The sequence below is a fragment of the Oncorhynchus keta genome, unplaced genomic scaffold, assembly GCF_023373465.1.
Source record: "Oncorhynchus keta strain PuntledgeMale-10-30-2019 unplaced genomic scaffold, Oket_V2 Un_contig_16551_pilon_pilon, whole genome shotgun sequence".
Classification (NCBI taxonomy): Eukaryota; Metazoa; Chordata; class Actinopteri; order Salmoniformes; family Salmonidae; genus Oncorhynchus; species Oncorhynchus keta.
Genome location: NW_026279982.1, coordinates 2724 through 22665, shown reverse-complemented (window position 1 = coordinate 22665; position 19942 = coordinate 2724). Strand labels below are relative to the sequence as shown.

General features: G+C 39.7%; 1 protein-coding gene across 1 annotated transcript; it reads right to left on the bottom strand.

The window, feature by feature from the left end:
- Window positions 1-1024: 1024 nt before the first annotated feature.
- On the bottom strand, window positions 1025-19439 carry LOC127919400 (peptidyl-prolyl cis-trans isomerase NIMA-interacting 1-like; the record flags this gene model as incomplete). Its single annotated transcript, XM_052502913.1, has 3 exons — window positions 1025-1271; window positions 1575-1685; window positions 19298-19439. Coding segments are annotated over 3 exons (363 nt in total), but the record flags the coding sequence as incomplete, so codon positions are not given.
- Window positions 19440-19942: the final 503 nt, after the last annotated feature.

Genomic DNA, 19942 nt, shown 5'->3' with positions numbered 1-19942 from the left:
ATCATATGAAGTGCCTCTTGGCAGATTCAAGCTTACAAAAACACTTCCCCCACATGCATACTGGTATTGTAGTTCCCTGGAACATAGGAGATACAGTGAAGCAGTAAATGGAATGGGGGTACTACAAACATGGCAGACAGAGTGGACTGTGCTGACTATTGTCCCCACCTAAGGGATGCTTGGTAGCCATTTAAATAATCCCATGAGTCAGCCTTCTGTGTGTCGGTCTCCTATGAGAGAGTATGGAACACTAGTCTACCACTAACCATCTGACATGTTATCATTGAGAGAGAATAATGCCTTGGCAAACAGAGAGGGGACACTATAAAGTAGGGGGTGGAGGGTAATGGTCCATGTGAACACACAGACACACACTCATTCGCTCAGTCAGTCAGTCAGTCAGTCAGTCAGTCAGTCAGTCAGTCAGTCACCAACGATAGGTTCTATTTTTCACACAAACAACGATAGCCATGGCAATGGATACAGGGGGATGTAAGGGGTGTTGATGGTGTCAGTGTAAAGTTGCATATAGAAATAGAACAGTGTGGGGGGAGGGGGCTTCTAAGGGTAGTAGGGAGGACAAGAGGGGGTATTTGAGGGGGTGGGATATAAGAGGGGTTTTCCGGGGTGGAGGGCAACGAAGCGGTCTGTAAGATGGAGTATTCAGGGGGTGACGGGGGTATTCAAGGGGGTGATGGGGGTATTCAGGGGTGATGGGTGACGGGGTATCTGCATGGGGGGGTGATGGGGGTGAAGGTATTCAAGGGTGATGGGGGTATTCAGGGGTGATGGGGCATTCAGGGGTGATGGGGGTATTCAGGGGTGATGATGGGGTGATGGGGGTATTCAGGGGGTGATGGGGGTATTCAGGGGCTGATGGGGGGTATTCAAGGGGTGATGGGGGTATTCAGGGGTGATGGGGGGTATTCAGGGGTGATGGGGGTATTCAGGGGGTGATGGGGGTATTCAGGGGTGATGGGGGTATTCAGGGGGGTATTCAGGGAGTATTCAGGGGTGATGGGGGTATTCAAGGGGTGATGGGGGTATTCAGGGGTGATGGGGGTATTCAGGGGGTGATGGGGGTATTCAGGGGGTGATGGGGGTATTCAGGGGGTATTCAGGGAGTATTCAGGGGGTGATGGGGGTATCAGAGCCTTGTCTCTATCCCGTGCGAAGGATGACGTGAACTCCAGAATCGGTGAACACCGGACCACTCATGTCTCCCACCTTCAGAGCGAAGGACGCATCCTCAAACGGCTTCTGCATCTGACCTGAAACACACACACACCTCTATCACAACTAATGTCTCCCACCTTCAGAGCAACGCATCTGAAAACACACACACACCTCTATCACAACGAAAACAGAAAACTTTGTGCCTGTCTGTGATTGCATGCTTGTGTGTGGGAGTGATAGTATATTTTCCATTTGACTCGTGTGTGTGTGTGTGTGTGTAGAATATTTTCCATTTGACCGTGTGTGTGTGTGAGAGAGTGGAGAGTATATTTTCCATTTGACAGTGTGTGTGTGTGAGAGTGGAGAGTATATTTTCCATTTGACAGTGTGTGTGTTACCTCTGCCGAACAGTCCCAGGTCTCCTCCGTTGCGTGCGGAGCTGCAGTCACTGAACTGAGAGGCCAGAGCCTCAAACTCCTCCTCTCCTGACTGCATCTGCTCTATGTACTCTGCAACATGTAAACATACACACCATGTTATGTAACACTTACACTACAACATGTTAACAACACACAGAGCAACAACATGTTAATAACACACAGTGCAACAACATGTTAATAACACACAGTGCAACAACATGTTAATAACACACAGTGCAACAACAACATGTTAATAACACACAGTGCAACAACATGTTAATAACACACAGTGCAACAACAACATGTTAATAACACACAGAGCAACAACATGTTAATAACACACAGAGCAACAACATGTTAATAACACACAGTGCAACAACAACATGTTAATAACACACAGTGCAACAACATGTTAATAACACACAGTGCAACAACAACATGTTAATAACACACAGCAACAACATGTTAATAACAACAACAACATGTTAATAACACACAGAGCAACAACATGTTAATAACACACAGTGCAACAACATGTTAATAACACACAGAGCAACAACATGTTAATAACACACAGTGCAACAACATGTTAATAACACACAGTGCAACAACATGTTAATAACACACAGTGCAACAACATGTTAATAACACACAGTGCAACAACATGTTAATAACACACAGAGCAACAACATGTTAATAACATTACAGTGCAACAACATGTTAATAACACACAGAGCAACAACATGTTAATAACACAGAGCAACAACATGTTAATAACACAGTGCAACAACATGTTAATAACACACAGTGCAACAACATGTTAATAACACACAGAGCAACAACAACACGTTAATAACACACAGAGCAACAACATGTTAATAACACACAGAGCAACAACAACACGTTAATAACACACAGAGCAAAAAACATGTTAATAACACACAGAGCAACAACATGTTAATAACACACAGAGCAACAACATGTTAATAACACACAGAGCAACAACATGTTAATAACACACAGTGCAACAACAACATGTTAATAACACACAGTGCAACAACAACATGTTAATAACACACAGTGCAACAACATGTTAATAACACACATGCAACAACATGTTAATAACACACAGTGCAACAACATGTTAATAACACAGAGCAACAACATGTTAATAACACACAGAGCAACAACATGTTAATAACACACAGAGCAACAACATGTTAATAACACACAGTGCAACAACATGTTAATAACACACAGTGCAACAACAACATGTTAATAACACACAGTGCAACAACAACATGTTAATAACACACAGTGCAACAACATGTTAATAACACACAGTGCAACAACATGTTAATAACACACAGTGCAACAACATGTTAATAACACACAGTGCAACAACATGTTAATAACACACAGAGCAACAACATGTTAATAACACACAGAGCAACAACATGTTAATAACACACAGTGCAACAACATGTTAATAACACACAGTGCAACAACATGTTAATAACACAGTGCAACAACATGTTAATAACACACAGAGCAACAACATGTTAATAACACACAGAGCAACAACATGTTAATAACACACAGAGCAACAACATGTTAATAACACACAGAGCAACAACATGTTAATAACACACAGAGCAACAACATGTTAATAACACACAGAGCAACAACATGTTAATAACACACAGTGCAACAACATGTTAATAACACAGTGCAACAACATGTTAATAACACACAGAGCAACAACATGTTAATAACACACAGTGCAACAACATGTTAATAACACACAGAGCAACAACATGTTAATAACACAGTGCAACAACATGTTAATAACACAGCAACAACATGTTAATAACACACAGAGCAACAACATGTTAATAACACACAGAGCAACAACATGTTAATAACACACAGTGCAACAACATGTTAATAACACACAGAGCAACAACATGTTAATAACACACAGAGCAACAACATGTTAATAACACACAGTGCAACAACATGTTAATAACACACAGTGCAACAACATGTTAATAACACACAGTGCAACAACATGTTAATAACACACAGAGCAACAACATGTTAATAACACACAGTGCAACAACATGTTAATAACACACAGTGCAACATGTTAATAACACAAGTGCACAACATGTTAATAACACAGTGCAACAACATGTTAATAACACACAGTGCAACAACAACATGTTAATAACACACAGTGCAACAACATGTTAATAACACACAGAGCAACAACATGTTAATAACACACAGAGCAACAACATGTTAATAACACACAGAGCAACAACATGTTAATAACACACAGAGCAACAACATGTTAATAACACACAGAGCAACAACATGTTAATAACACACAGAGCAACAACATGTTAATAACACAGTGCAACAACATGTTAATAACACACAGTGCAAACAACATGTTAATAACACACAGTGCAACATGTTAATAACACACAGTGCAACAACATGTTAATAAACACACAGTGCAACAACATGTTAATAACACAGTGCAACATGTTAATAAATACACAGTGCAACAACAGGTTAATAACACACAGTGCAACAACATGTTAATAACACACAGTGCAACAACATGTTAATAACACACAGTGCAACAACATGTTAATAACACAGTGCAACAACATGTTAATAACACAGTGCAACAACATGTTAATAACACAGTGCAACAACATGTTAATAACACACAGTGCAACAACATGTTAATAACACACAGAGCAACAACATGTTAATAAACACACAGAGCAACAACAACATGTTAATAACACACAGGCAACAACAACATGTTAATAACACACAGAGCAACAACATGTTAATAACACACAGTGCAACAACATGTTAATAACACACAGTGCAACATGTTAATAACACACAGAGCAACAACATGTTAATAACACACAGTGCAACAACATGTTAATAACACACAGAGCAACAAATACGTTAATAACACACAGAGCAAATAACATGTTAATAACACACAGTGCAACAACATGTTAATAACACAGTGTAACAACATGTTAATAACACACAAGTAACAACATGTTAATAACACAGTGCAACAACATGTTAATAACACACAGTGCAACAACATGTTAATAACACACAGAGCAACAAACATGTTAATAACACACAGTGCAACAACATGTTAATACCACACAGTGCAACAACAACATGTTAATAACACACAGTGCAACAAACAACATGTTAATAACACAGTGCAACAACATGTTAATAACACACAGAGCAACAAACATGTTAATAACACACAGAGCAATAACAACATGTTAATAACACACAGAGCAACAACAACATGTTAATAACACACAGAGCAACAACAACATGTTAATAACACACAGAGCAACAACATGTTAATAACACACAGAACAACAACATGTTAATAACACACAGTGCAACAACATGTTAATAACACACAGTGCAACAACATGTTAATAACACACAGTGCAACAACATGTTAATAACACACAGTGCAACAACATGTTAATAACACACAGTGCAACAACATGTTAATAACACACAGAGCAACAACATGTTAATAACACACAGAGCAACAACATGTTATTAACATTAGTGCAACAACATGCTAATAACACACAGAGCAACAACATGTTAATAACACACAGAGCAACAACATGTTAATAACACACAGAGCAACAACATGTTAATAACACACAGAGCAACAACATGTTAATAACACACAGAGCAACAACACATGTTAATAACACACAGAGCAACAACATGTTAATAACACACAGTGCAACAACATGTTAATAACACAGTGTAACAACATGTTAATAATACAGTGTAACAACATGTTAATAACACAGTGTAACAACATGTTAATAACACAGTGTAACAACATGTTAATAATACATGAGCAACAACATGTTAATAACACACAGAGCAACAACATGTTAATAACACACAGTGCAACAACAACATGTTAATAAATAATAGTAACAACAACATGTTAATAACACACAGTAACAACAACATGTTAATAACACAGAGCAACAACAACATGTTAATAACACAGAGCAACAAATAACATGTTAATAACACACAGAGCAACAACAACATGTTAATAACACACAGAGCAACAACAACATGTTAATAACACAGAGCAACAACATGTTAATAACACACAGAGCAACAACATGTTAATAACACACAGTGCAACAACATGTTAATAACACACAGTGCAACAACATGTTAATAACACACAGTGCAACAACATGTTAATAACACACAGTGCAACAACATGTTAATAAATACACAGAGCAACAACATGTTAATAACACACAGAGCAACAACATGTTAATAACACATTATGTAACAACATGTTAATAAATTACACAGTGCAAATAACATGTTAATAACATTACCAGAGCAACAACATGTTAATAACACAGAGCAACAACATGTTAATAACACACAGTGCAACAACATGTTAATAACACACAGCAACAACATGTTAATAACACACAGAGCAACAACAGATGTTAATAACACACAGAGCAACAACATGTTAATAACACACAGTGCAACAACATGTTGATAACACACAGTGCAACAACATGTTGAATAACACATAGAGCAACAACATGTTGATAACACACAGTGCAACAACATGTTAATAACACACAGTTGAACAACATGTTGATAACACACAGAGCAACAACATGTTAATAACATTAATAGAGCAACAAACATGTTAATAACACAGAGCAACAACATGTTAATAACACACAGAGCAACAACATGTTGATAACACACAGAGCAACAACATGTTAATAACACACAGTGCAACAACATGTTAATAACACAGTGCAAACAACATGTTAATAACACACAGAGCAACAACATGTTAATAACACACAGAGCAACAAACATGTTAATAACACATTAGAGCAACAACATGTTAATAACACAGAGCAACAACATGTTACATGCAACACACAGAGCAACAACATGTTAATAACACAGTAACAACATGTTAATAACACACAGAGCAACAACATGTTAATAACACACAGAGCAACAACATGTTAATAACACACAGAGCAACAAATACGTTAATAATTGAGCAACAACATGTTAATAACACACAGAGCAACAACATGTTAATAACACACAGAGCAACAACATGTTAATAACACACAGAGCAACAACATGTTAATAACACACAGAGCAACAACATGTTAATAACAAAGTGCAATACATGTTAATAAAATGTAACAACATGTTAATAACACACAGAGCAACAAACATGTTAATAACACACAGTGCAACAACATGTTAATAACACACAGTGCAACAACATGTTAATAAAACACAGAGCAACAACATGTTAATAACACACAGAGCAACAACATGTTAATAACATTAATAACGACAAAGGCAACAACATGTTAATACCACACAGTGTAACAACATGTTGATAACACAGAGCAACAACATGTTAATAACACACAGTGCAACAACATGTTGATAACATTAGTGCAACAACATGTTGATAAATAATATTATGAGCAACAACATGTAATAGAGCAACAACATGTTAATAACACATTGTGAGCAACAACATGTTGATAACATTACAGTGCAACAACATGTTGATAACACACAGAGCAACAACATGTTAATAACACACAGAGCAACAACATGTTAATAACATTTGATAGAGTAACAACATGTTAATAAATACAGAGCAACAACATGTTAATAACACACAGAGCAACAACATGTTAATAACACACAGTGCAACAACATGTTAATAACATTAGTGCAACAACATGTTGATAACATTACAGTGCAACAACATGTTATACACACAGAGCAACAACATGTTAATAACACACAGACAACAACATGTTAATAACACACAGAGCAACAACATGTTAATAACACACAGGAGCAACAAATGTTATTGCAAACACCATGTTAATAACACACAGAGCAACAACATGTTAATAACACACAGTTGAACAACATGTTAATAACACACAGAGCAACAACATGTTAATAACACACAGATAAACAACATGTTAATAACACACAGAGCAAACAACATGTTAATAAACACAGAGCAACAACATGTTAATAAATAAAGCAAACAACATGTTAATAACACAGTGCAACAACATGTTAATAACACAGTGCAACATACAACACACACAGAGCAACAACATGTTAATAACACACAGAGCAACAACATGTTAATAACACACAGAGCAACAAACATGTTAATAACACACAGAGCAACAACATGTTAATAACACACAGTGCAACAACATGTTAATAACACACAGTGCAACAACAGGCAACAACATGTTAATAACACACAGAGCAACAACATGTTAATAACACAGAGCAACAACAACATGTTAATAACACACAGAGCAACAACATGTTAATAACACACAGAGCAACAACATGTTAATAACACACAGTGCAACAACATGTAATAACACACAGAACAACATGTTAATAACACACAGTGCAACATGTTAATAACACACAGAGCAACAACATGTTAATAACACACAGTGCAACAACATGTTAATAACACCAGAGCAACAACAACATGTTAATAACACACAGAGCAACAACATGTTAATAACACACAGTGCAACAACATGTTAATAACACACAGAGCAACAACATGTTAATAACACAGTGCAACAACATGTTAATAACACACAGAGCAACATGTTAATAACACACAGAGCAACAACATGTTAATAACACACAGAGCAACAACATGTTAATAAACACAGTGCAGTGCAACAAAGAGCAACAACATTTGTTAATAACACAGAGCAACAACATGTTAATAACACACAGTGCAACAACATGTTAATAACACACAGAGCAACAAAACACGTTAATAACACACAGAGCAACAACAACACGTTAATAACACACAGAGCAACAACATGTTAATAACACACAGTGCAACAACAACATGTTAATAACACACAGTGCAACAACATGTTAATAACACAATATACAGTGCAACAACATGTTGATAACACAGAGCAACAACATGTTGATAACACACAGAGCAACAACATGTTAATAACACCACAGTGCAACAACATGTTAATAACACACAGTGCAACAACATGGTAATAACACACAGAGCAACAACATGTTAATAACACACAGAGCAACAACATGTTAATAACACACAGAGCAACAACATGTTGATAACACACAGTGCAACAACATGTCAAAACAACAGTGCAACAACATGTTAATAACACATGGCAGTGCAACAACATGTTCAATAACACACAGAGCAACAACATGTTAATAACACACAGAGCAACAACATGTTAATAACACACAGTGCAACAACATGTTGATAACACACAGAGCAACAACATGTTAATAACACAGAGCAACAACATGTTAATAACACACAGAGCAACAACATGTTAATAACACACAGTGCAACAACATGTTAATAACACAGAGCAACAACATGTTAATAACACACAGAGCCAACAACATGTTAATAACACACAGAGCAACAACATGTTAATAACACACAGAGCAACAACATGTTAATAACACACAGAGCAACAACATGTTAATAACACACAGAGCAACAACATGTTAATAAACACAGTGCAACAACATGTTAATAACACAGAGCAACAACATGTTAATAACACAGTGCAACAACATGTTAATAACACACAGTGCAACAACATGTTAATAACACAGAGCAACAACATGTTAATAACACACAGAGCAACAACATGTTAATAACACAGAGCAACATGTTAATAACACACAGAGCAACAACATGTTAATAACACACAGTGCAACAACATGTTAATAACACACAGAACAACATGCAACAAACATGTTAATAACACAGAGCAACAACATGTTAATAACACACAGTGCAACAACATGTTAATAACACACAGTGCAACAACATGAGAGCAACAACATGTTAATAACACACAGAGCAACAACATGTTAATAACACACAGTGCAACAACATGTTAATAACACACAGAGCAACAACATGTTAAACACAAAGAGCAACAACATGTTAATAACACACAGTGCAACAACATTTTAATAACACACAGTGCACAGTGCAACAACAACAGCATGTTAATAACACACAGAGCAACAACATGTTAATAACACACAGTGCAACAACATGTTAATAACACAGAGCAACAACATGTTAATAACACACAGTGCAACAACATGTTAATAACACACAGTGCAACAACATGTTAATTAATAAATAAACACAGAGCAATAACAACAGTGCAACATGTTAATAACACACAGAGCAACAACGTTAATAACACACAGTGCAACAACATGTTAATAACACACAGTGCAACAACATGTTAATAACACACAGTGCAACATGTTAACGACACAGCAACAACATGTTAATAACACACAGTGCAACAACATGTTAATAACACAGTGCAACAACATGTTAATAACACACTAGAGCAACAACATGTTAATAACACAGTGCAGTGAGCAACAACATGTTAATAACACACAGAGCAACAACATGTTAATAACACACAACAACAACATGTTAATAAACACACAGAGCAACAACAACATGTTAATAACACAGAGCAACAACATGTTAATAACACATGTAATAACACACAGTGCAACAACATGTTAATAACACAGAGCAACATGTTAATAACACACAGAGCAACAACATGTTAATAAACACACAGGCAACAACATGTTAATAACACACAGAGCAACAACATGTTATTAACAGAGCAACAACATGTTAATAACACAGTGCAACAACATGTTAATAACACACAGAGCCAACAACATGTTAATAACACACAGAGCAACAACATGTTAATAAATCACAGTGCAACAACATGTTAATACACACAGAGCAACAACATGTTAATAACACACAGTGCAAACAACATGTTAACATGTTAATAACACACAGATGCAACAACATGTTAATAAAAACACAGAGCAACAACATGTTAATAATGACAGTGCAACAACATGTTGCAACAACGAAACAAACACAATAACAACATGTGCAATAACAACATGTTAATAACACACAGAGCAGAGCAACAACATGTTAATAACACACAGAGCAACAACATGTTAATAACACAGTGCAACAACATAATAACACACAGTGCAACAACATGTTGATAACACAGAGCAACAACATGTTAATAACACACAGAGCAACAACATGTTAATAACACACGAGCAACAACATGTTAATAACACACAGAGCAACAACATGTTAATAACACACAGAGCAACAACATGTTAATAACATATACATGAGCAAATGCAACATGTTAATAACACACAAGCAACAACAAACACACAGTGCAACAACATGCAGATTAACATCTTAGCAGTGCAACAACATGTTGGATAATCACATGTAACAACGATAGTTATACAACATGCAGATCATTCTTATTCCAACAACTTTACTTAGATGTGTGTGCAACAACATTGTTAATAACACACAGAGCAACAACTTGTTAATAACACACAGAAGCAACAACATGTCCTAATAACATTATGCAACAACATGTTAATAACCAATAACATCTGCAACAAACATGTGACCAATAACATTGGCCATATACCAAACCCTCAGGCCTTATTGCCCAATTCTATACATTTATTGCATCTAGCCTTTGTAGCTCGGGTCATCGCTCATCCATGTATTTTACATTTATTCTTATTCCATCCCTTTTACCAATGTGTGTATATCTGCTAACCATGTGATATTACTGCAGTCGGAACTAGAAGCTACAAGCATTTCACTACGCTGACAATAACATCTACTAACCATCTGTATGTGACCAACAACATCTGCTAACCATGTGATGTGACCAATAATATCTGCTTAACCATGTGACCAAATAACATCTGCCAACCATGTGACCAATAACATCTCATAACCATGTGACCAATAACATCTCACTGACCGTGTATGTGACCAATAACATCTGCTAACCATGTGACCAATAACATCTGCTAACCATGTGACCAGTAACATCTGCTAACCATGTGACCAATAACATCTGCTAACCATGTGACCAACAACATCTGCTAACCATGTGACCAACAACATCTGCTAACCATGTGAGCAATAACATCTGCTAACCATGTGACCAATAACATCTGCTAACCAGTGACCAATAACATCTGCTAACCGTGTGACCAATAACATCTGCTAACCGTGTGACCAGTAACATCTGCTAACCATGTGACCAGTAACATCTGCTAACCATGTGACCAATAACATCTCCTAACCAGTGACCAATAACATCTGCTAACCATGTGACTAATAACATCTGCTAACCATGTGACCAGTAACATCTGCTAACTATGTGTATGTGACCAGTAACATCTGCCATCCGTGGTATGTGACCAATAACATCTGCTAACCATGTGTATGTGACCAATAACATCTGCTAACCATGTGTATGTGACCAATAACATCTACTAACCATGTAACCAATAACATCTGCTAACCGTGTATGTGACCAGTAACATCTGCTAACTGTGTATGTGACCAGTAACATCTGCTAACCGTGACCATTAACATCTGCTAACCGTGACCATTAACATCTGCTAACCGTGGTGACCATTAACATCTGCTAACCGTGTGACCATTAACATCTGCTAACCGTGTGACCATTAACATCTGCTAACCGTGGGTGACCATTAACATCTACAACTGTGACCATTAACATCTGCTAACCGTGTGACCATTAACATCTGCTAACCGTGTGACCAGTAACATCTGCCAACCGTGTGACCAAACATCTGCTAACCGTGTGACCAGTAACATCTGCTAACCGTGTGACCAGTAACATCTGCTAACCGTGTGACCAGTAACATCTGCAACCGTGTGTGACCATTAACATCTCCTAACCAGTGACTAATAACATCTGCTAACCATGTGACCAGTAACATCTGCCATCCATGTGTATGTGACCACAACATCTGCTAACCATGTGACCAATAACATCTGCTAACCATGTGTATGTGACCAATAACATCTGCTAACCATGTAACCAATAACATCTGCTAACCGTGTGACCAGTAACATCTGCTAACTGTGTGTATGTGACCAGTAACATCTGCTAACCATGTGACCAGTAACATCTGCTAACCGTGTGACCAGTAACATCTGCTAACCGTGTGACCATTAACATCTGCTAACCGTGACCATTAACATCTGCTAACCGTGTGACCATTAACATCTGCTAACCGTGACCATTAACATCTGCTAAACCGTGTGACCACAACATCTCCTAACCAGTGACTAATAACATCTGCTAACCGTGTGTATGTGACCAGTAACATCTGCCATCCATGTGTATGTGACCAATAACATCTGCTAACCATGTGTATGTGACCACAACATCTACAACCATGTGTATGTGACCAATAACATCTGCTAACCATGTAACCAATAACATCTGCTAACCGTGGTATGTGACCAGTAACATCTGCTAACTGTGTGTATGTGACCAGTAACATCTGCTAACCGTGTGACCAGTAACATCTGCTAACCGTGTGACCAGTAACATCTGCTAACCGTGTGACCATTAACATCTGCCAACCGTGTGACCATTAACATCTGCTAACCGTGTGACCATTAACATCTGCTAACCGTGTGACCATTAACATCTGCTAACCGTGTGACCAGTAACATCTGCTAACCGTGTGACCAGTAACATCTGCTAACCGTGTGACCAGTAACATCTGCTAACCGTGTGACCAGTAACATCTGCAACCGTGTGACCAGTAACATCTGCTAACCGTGACCAGTAACATCTGCTAACCGTGTGACCAGTAAAGATCTGCTAACCGTGACCAGTAACATCTGCTAACCGGTGACCAGTAACATCTGCTAACCGTGTGACCAGTAACATCTGCTAACCGTGACCAGTAACATCTGCTAACCGTGTGACCAGTAACATCTGCTAACCGTGGTGACCAGTAACATCTGCTAACCGTGGTGACCAGTAACATCTGCTAACCGTGGTGACCAGTAACATCTGCTAACCGGACCAGTAACATCTGCTAACCGTGACCAGTAACAACATCTGCTAACCGTGACCAGTAACATCTGCTTAACCGTGTGACCAGTAACATCTGCTAACCGTGACCAATAACATCTGCAACCGTGTGGACCATTAACATCTGCTAACCGTGTGACCATTAACATCTGCTAACCGTGTGACCATTAACATCTGCTAACCGTACTACTAACATCTGCTAACCGTGTGACCAGTAAAAACACCCTGCCAACCCTGTGACCAGTAACATCTGCTGCAACCCTGTGACCAGTAACATCTGCTAACCGTGACCAGTAACATTCGCAACCGTGACCAGTAACATCTGCTAACCGTGTGACTGTGTAACATCTGCCAACCGCGGTGACCAGTAACATCTGCCAACCGTGGGTGACCAGTAACATCTGCCAACCGTGTGACCAGTAACATCTGCCAAACGTGTGACCAGTAACATCTGCTAACCATGTGACCAGTAACATCTGCTAACCATGTGACCAGTAACATCTGCTAACCATGTGACCAGTAACATCTGCTAACCATGTGACCAGTAACATCTGCTAACCATGTGACCAGTAACATCTGCTAACCATGTGACCAGTAACATCTGCTAACCATGTGACCAGTAACATCTGCTAACCATGTGACCAGTAACATCTGCTAACCATGTGACCAGTAACATCTGCTAACCATGTGACCAATAACATCTGCTAACCATGTGACCAGTAACATCTGCTAACCATGTGACCAGTAACATCTGCCAACCGTGTGCATGTGACCAATAACATCTGCCAACCGTGTGTGTGACCAATCGCATCTGCTAACCGTGTGTATGTGACCAATAACATCTGCCAACCATGTGACCAATAACATCTGCCAACCGTGTGTATGTGACCAATAACATCTGCCAACCATGTGACCAATAACATCTGCCAACCATGTGACCAATAACATCTGCCAACCATGTGACCAATAACATCTGCCAACCATGTGACCAATAACATCTGCCAACCATGTGACCAATAACATCTGCCAACCATGTGACCAATAACATCTGCCAACCGTGTGTATGTGACCAATAACATCTGCTAACCGTGTGAATGTGACCAATAACATCTGCTAACCATGTGACCAATAACATCTGCTAACCGTGTGTATGTGACCAATAACATCTGCTAACCATGTGACCAATAACATCTGCCAACCATGTGACCAATAACATCTGCCAACCATGTGACCAATAACATCTGCCAACCGTGTGCATGTGACCAATAACATCTGCTAACCGTGTGCATGTGACCAATAACATCTGCTAACCGTGTGCATGTGACCAATAACATCTGATAACCGTGTGTATGTGACCAATAACATCTGCCAACCATGTGACCAATAACATCTGCCAACCGTGTGTATGTGACCAATAACATCTGCTAACCGTGTGTATGTGACCAATAACATCTGCTAACCGTGTGACCATTAACATCTGCTAACCGTGTGACCATTAACATCTGCTAACCGTGTGACCATTAACATCTGCTAACCGTGACCATTAACATCTGCTAACCGTAGACCATTGTAACCTGCTAACCGTGTGACCATTAACATCTCTAACCGTGTGACCAGTAACATCTGCTAACCCTGTGACCAGTAACATCTGCTAACCGTGGACCAGTAACATCTTGCCAACCGTGTGACCAGTAACATCTGCTAACCGTGTGACCAGTAACATCTGCCAACCGTGACCAGTAACATCTGCCAACCATGTGACCAGTAACATCTGCAACCATGCGACCAGTAACATCTGCTAACCATGTGACCAGTAACACTGCCAACCATGTGACCAGGTAATATCTGCTAACCGCGTGACCAGTAACATCTGCTAACCATGTGACCAGTAACATCTGCTAACCATGTGACCAGTAACATCTGCTAACCATGTGACCAGTAACATCTGCTTAACCATGTGACCAGTAACATCTGCAACCATGTGACCAGTAACATCTGCTAACCATGTGACCAGTAACATCTGCTAACCATGTGACCAATAACATCTGCTAACCATGTGTATGTGACCACGTAACATCTGCTAACCGTGTGTATGTGACCAATAACATCTGCCAAACATGTGTATGTGACCAATAACATCTGCTAACCGTGTGTATGTGACCAATAACATCTGCCAACCGTGTGCATGTGACCAATAACATCTGCTAACCGTGTGCATGTGACCACAATGATTGCAACCATGTGTATGTGACCAATAACATCTGATAACCGTGTGTATGTGACCACACATCTGCTAACCATGTGCATGTGACCAATAACATCTGCTAACCATGTGTATGTGACCAATAAATATATGCTAACCGTGTATGTGACCAATAACATCTGCCAACCATGTGACCACATCCTAACAATGTGTATGTGACCAATAAACATCTCAACCGTGTGTATGTGACCAACATCTCTGCAACCGTGTGTATGGACCAATAACATCTAAGCTAACCATGTGTATGTGACCAATAACATCTGCAACCATGCATGCACCAATAACATCTGCTAACCATGTGTATGTGACCAATAACATCTGCTAAATCATGTGTATGTGACTGGTCAACATCTGCTAACCACAAAGTGCATGTGACCAATAACATCTGCCAACCATGTGACCAATAACATCTGCCAACCGTGTGTATGTGTGACCACAACATCTGCTAACCGTGTGCATGTGACCAATAACATCTGCTAACCATGTGTATGTGACCAATAACATCTGCTAACCGTGTGTAAGTGACCAATAACATCTGCTAACCGTGTGTGACCAATAACATCTGCTAACCATGTGCATGTGACCAATAACATCTCAACTATGTGTATGTGACCAAAAACATCTGCTAACCGTGTATGACCAATAACATCTGCTAACCATGTGTATGTGACCAATAACATCTGCTAACCGTGTATGTGACCAAATAACATCTGCTAACCGTGTGTATGTGACCAATAACATCTGCTAACCATGTGTATGTGACCAATAACATCTGCTAACCGTGTGTATGTGACCAATAACATCTGCTATCCGTGTGTATGTGACCCAATAACATCTGCTAACCGTGTGTATGGTGACCAATAACATTCACAACCGTGTATGTGACCAATAACATTGCAACCGTGTGTATGTGACCAATAACATCTGCTAACCATGTGACCATTAACATCTGCTAACCGCGGTGACCATTAACATCTGGTTAACCGTGTGACCATTAACATCTGCCAACCGTGCACCATTAACATCTGCAACCGTGTGACCATTAACGTCTGCTAACCGTGTGACCATTAACATCTGCTAACTGTGACCAATAACATTGCTAACCGTGACCAGTAACATCTGCTAACCCTGTGACCAGTAACATCTGCTAACCGTGTGACCAGTAAATATCTGCCAACCGTAGACCAGTAACATCTGCTAACCGTGTGACCAGTAACACTGCCAACCGTGTGACCAGTAACATCTGCCAACCGTGTGACCAGTAACATCTGCCAACCATGTGACCAGTAACATCTGCTAACCATGTGACCAGTAACATCTGCTAACCATGTGACCAGTAACATCTGCTAACCATGTGACCAGTAACATCTGGGCTAACCATGTGACCAGTAACATCTGCTAACCATGTGACCAGTAACATCTGCTAACCATTGTGACCAGTAACATCTGCTAACCATGTGACCAGTAACATCTGCTAACCATGTGACCAGTAACATCTGCAACCATGTGACCAATAACATCTGCTAACCATGTGTATGTGACCAATAACATCTGCTAACCGTGTGTATGTGACCAATAACATCTGCCAAACATGTGTATGTGACCACAACATCTGCTAACCGTGTATGTGACCAATAACATCTGCCAACCGTGTGCATGTGACCACAACATCTGCTAACCGTGTATGTGACCAACAACATCTGCCAACCGTGTATGTGACCAATAACATCTGCTAACCGTGTGTATGTGACCAATCGCATCTGCTAACCGTGTGTATGTGACCAATAACATCTGCCAACCATGTGACCAATAACATCTGCCAACCGTGTGTATGTGACCAATAACATCTGCCAACCATGTGACCAATAACATCTGCCAACCATGTGACCAATAACATCTGCCAACCGTGTGTATGTGACCAATAACATCTGCCAACCATGTGACCAATAACATCTGCCAACCATGTGACCAATAACATCTGCCAACCATGTGTATGTGACCAATAACATCTGCTAACCATGTGCATGTGACCAATAACATCTGCCAACCATGTGACCAATAACATCTGCCAACCGTGTGTATGTGACCAATAACATCTGCCAACCATGTGACCAATAACATCTGCCAACCATGTGACCAATAACATCTGCCAACCATGTGACCAATAACATCTGCCAACCGTGTGTATGTGACCAATAACATCTGCTAACCGTGTGCATGTGACCAATAACATCTGCTAACCATGTGTATGTGACCAATAACATCTGCTAACCGTATGTGACCAATAACATCTGCTAACCGTGTATGTGACCAATAACATCTGCTAACCATGTGCATGTGACCAACATCTGCTAACCATGTGTATGTGACCACAACATCTGCTAACCGTGTGTATGTGACCAATAACATCTGCTAACCATGTGTATGTGACCAATAAACATCTGCTAACCGTGTGTATGTGACCAATAACATCTGCTATCCGTGTGTATGTGACCACAACATCTGCTAACCGTGTGTATGTGACCAATAACATCTGCTAACCGTGTGCATGTGACCAATAACATCTGCTAACCGTGTGTATGTGACCAATAACATCTGATAACCGTGTGTATGTGACCAATAACATCTGCCAACCATGTGACCAATAACATCTGCTAACCGTGTGTATGTGACCAATAACATCTGCCAACCGTGTGTATGTGACCAATAACATCTGCCAACCATGTGACCAATAACATCTGCTAACCGTGTGTATGTGACCAATAACATCTGCCAACCGTGTGTATGTGACCAATAACATCTGCCAACCATGTGACCAATAACATCTGCTAACCATGTGACCAATAACATCTGCTAACCATGTGCATGTGACCAATAACATCTGCTAACCATGTGTATGTGACCAATAACATCTGCTAACCATGTGTATGTGACCAATAACATCTGCTAACCATGTGTATGTGACCAATAACATCTGATAACCATGTGTATGTGACCAATAACATCTGCCAACCGTGTGTATGTGACCAATAACATCTACTAACCATGTGTATGTGACCACAACATCTGCCAACCGTGTGTATGTGACCAATAACATCTGCTAACCGTGTGTATGTGACCAATAACATCTACTAACCATGTGACCAATAACATCTGACTTGACATGCATGTAGTTTATCAAACTGTCTCTCAACACACCCAGAGACGGTCGAACATTAGATCAAATGTTGTCACACCAACTCTTTCCCCCAACTACTCACTTTGTATGAGGTCGAGGGCCTCCTCTTTGGAGCGTGTGATGTTCTCCTCCCTCCAGGAGGACGGGCGACGCGATTGGCTGTGCTTCACCAGGAGGTGGGAACAACGCACCTTGTCTGGCTCGCCACTCCCATCACCTACAATTCAATACAACTTTATTGTCCCCTCCCATCACCTACAATTCAATACAACTTTATTGTCCCCTCCCATCACCTACAATTCAATACAACTGTAGTCCCCTCCCTTCACCTACAATACAACTGTATTGTCCCCTCCCTTCACCCACAATACAACTGTATTGTCCCCTCCCTTCACCTACAATACAACTGTGTTGCCCCTCCTTCACCTACACAACTGTATTGTCCCCTCCTTCACCCACAATACAACTGTATTGTCCCCTCTTCACCTACAATACAACTGTATTGTCCCTCCTTTCACCCACAATACAACTGTATTGTCCTCCCTTTCACCTACAATACAACTGTATTGTCCTCCCTTCACCTACAATACAACTGTATTGTCCCCTCCTTCACCCACAATACAACCGTATTGTCCCTCCTCACCTACAATACAACTGTATTGTCCTCCTTCACCTACAATACAAATGTATTGTCCTCCTTCACCTCCACAATACAAACTGTATTGTC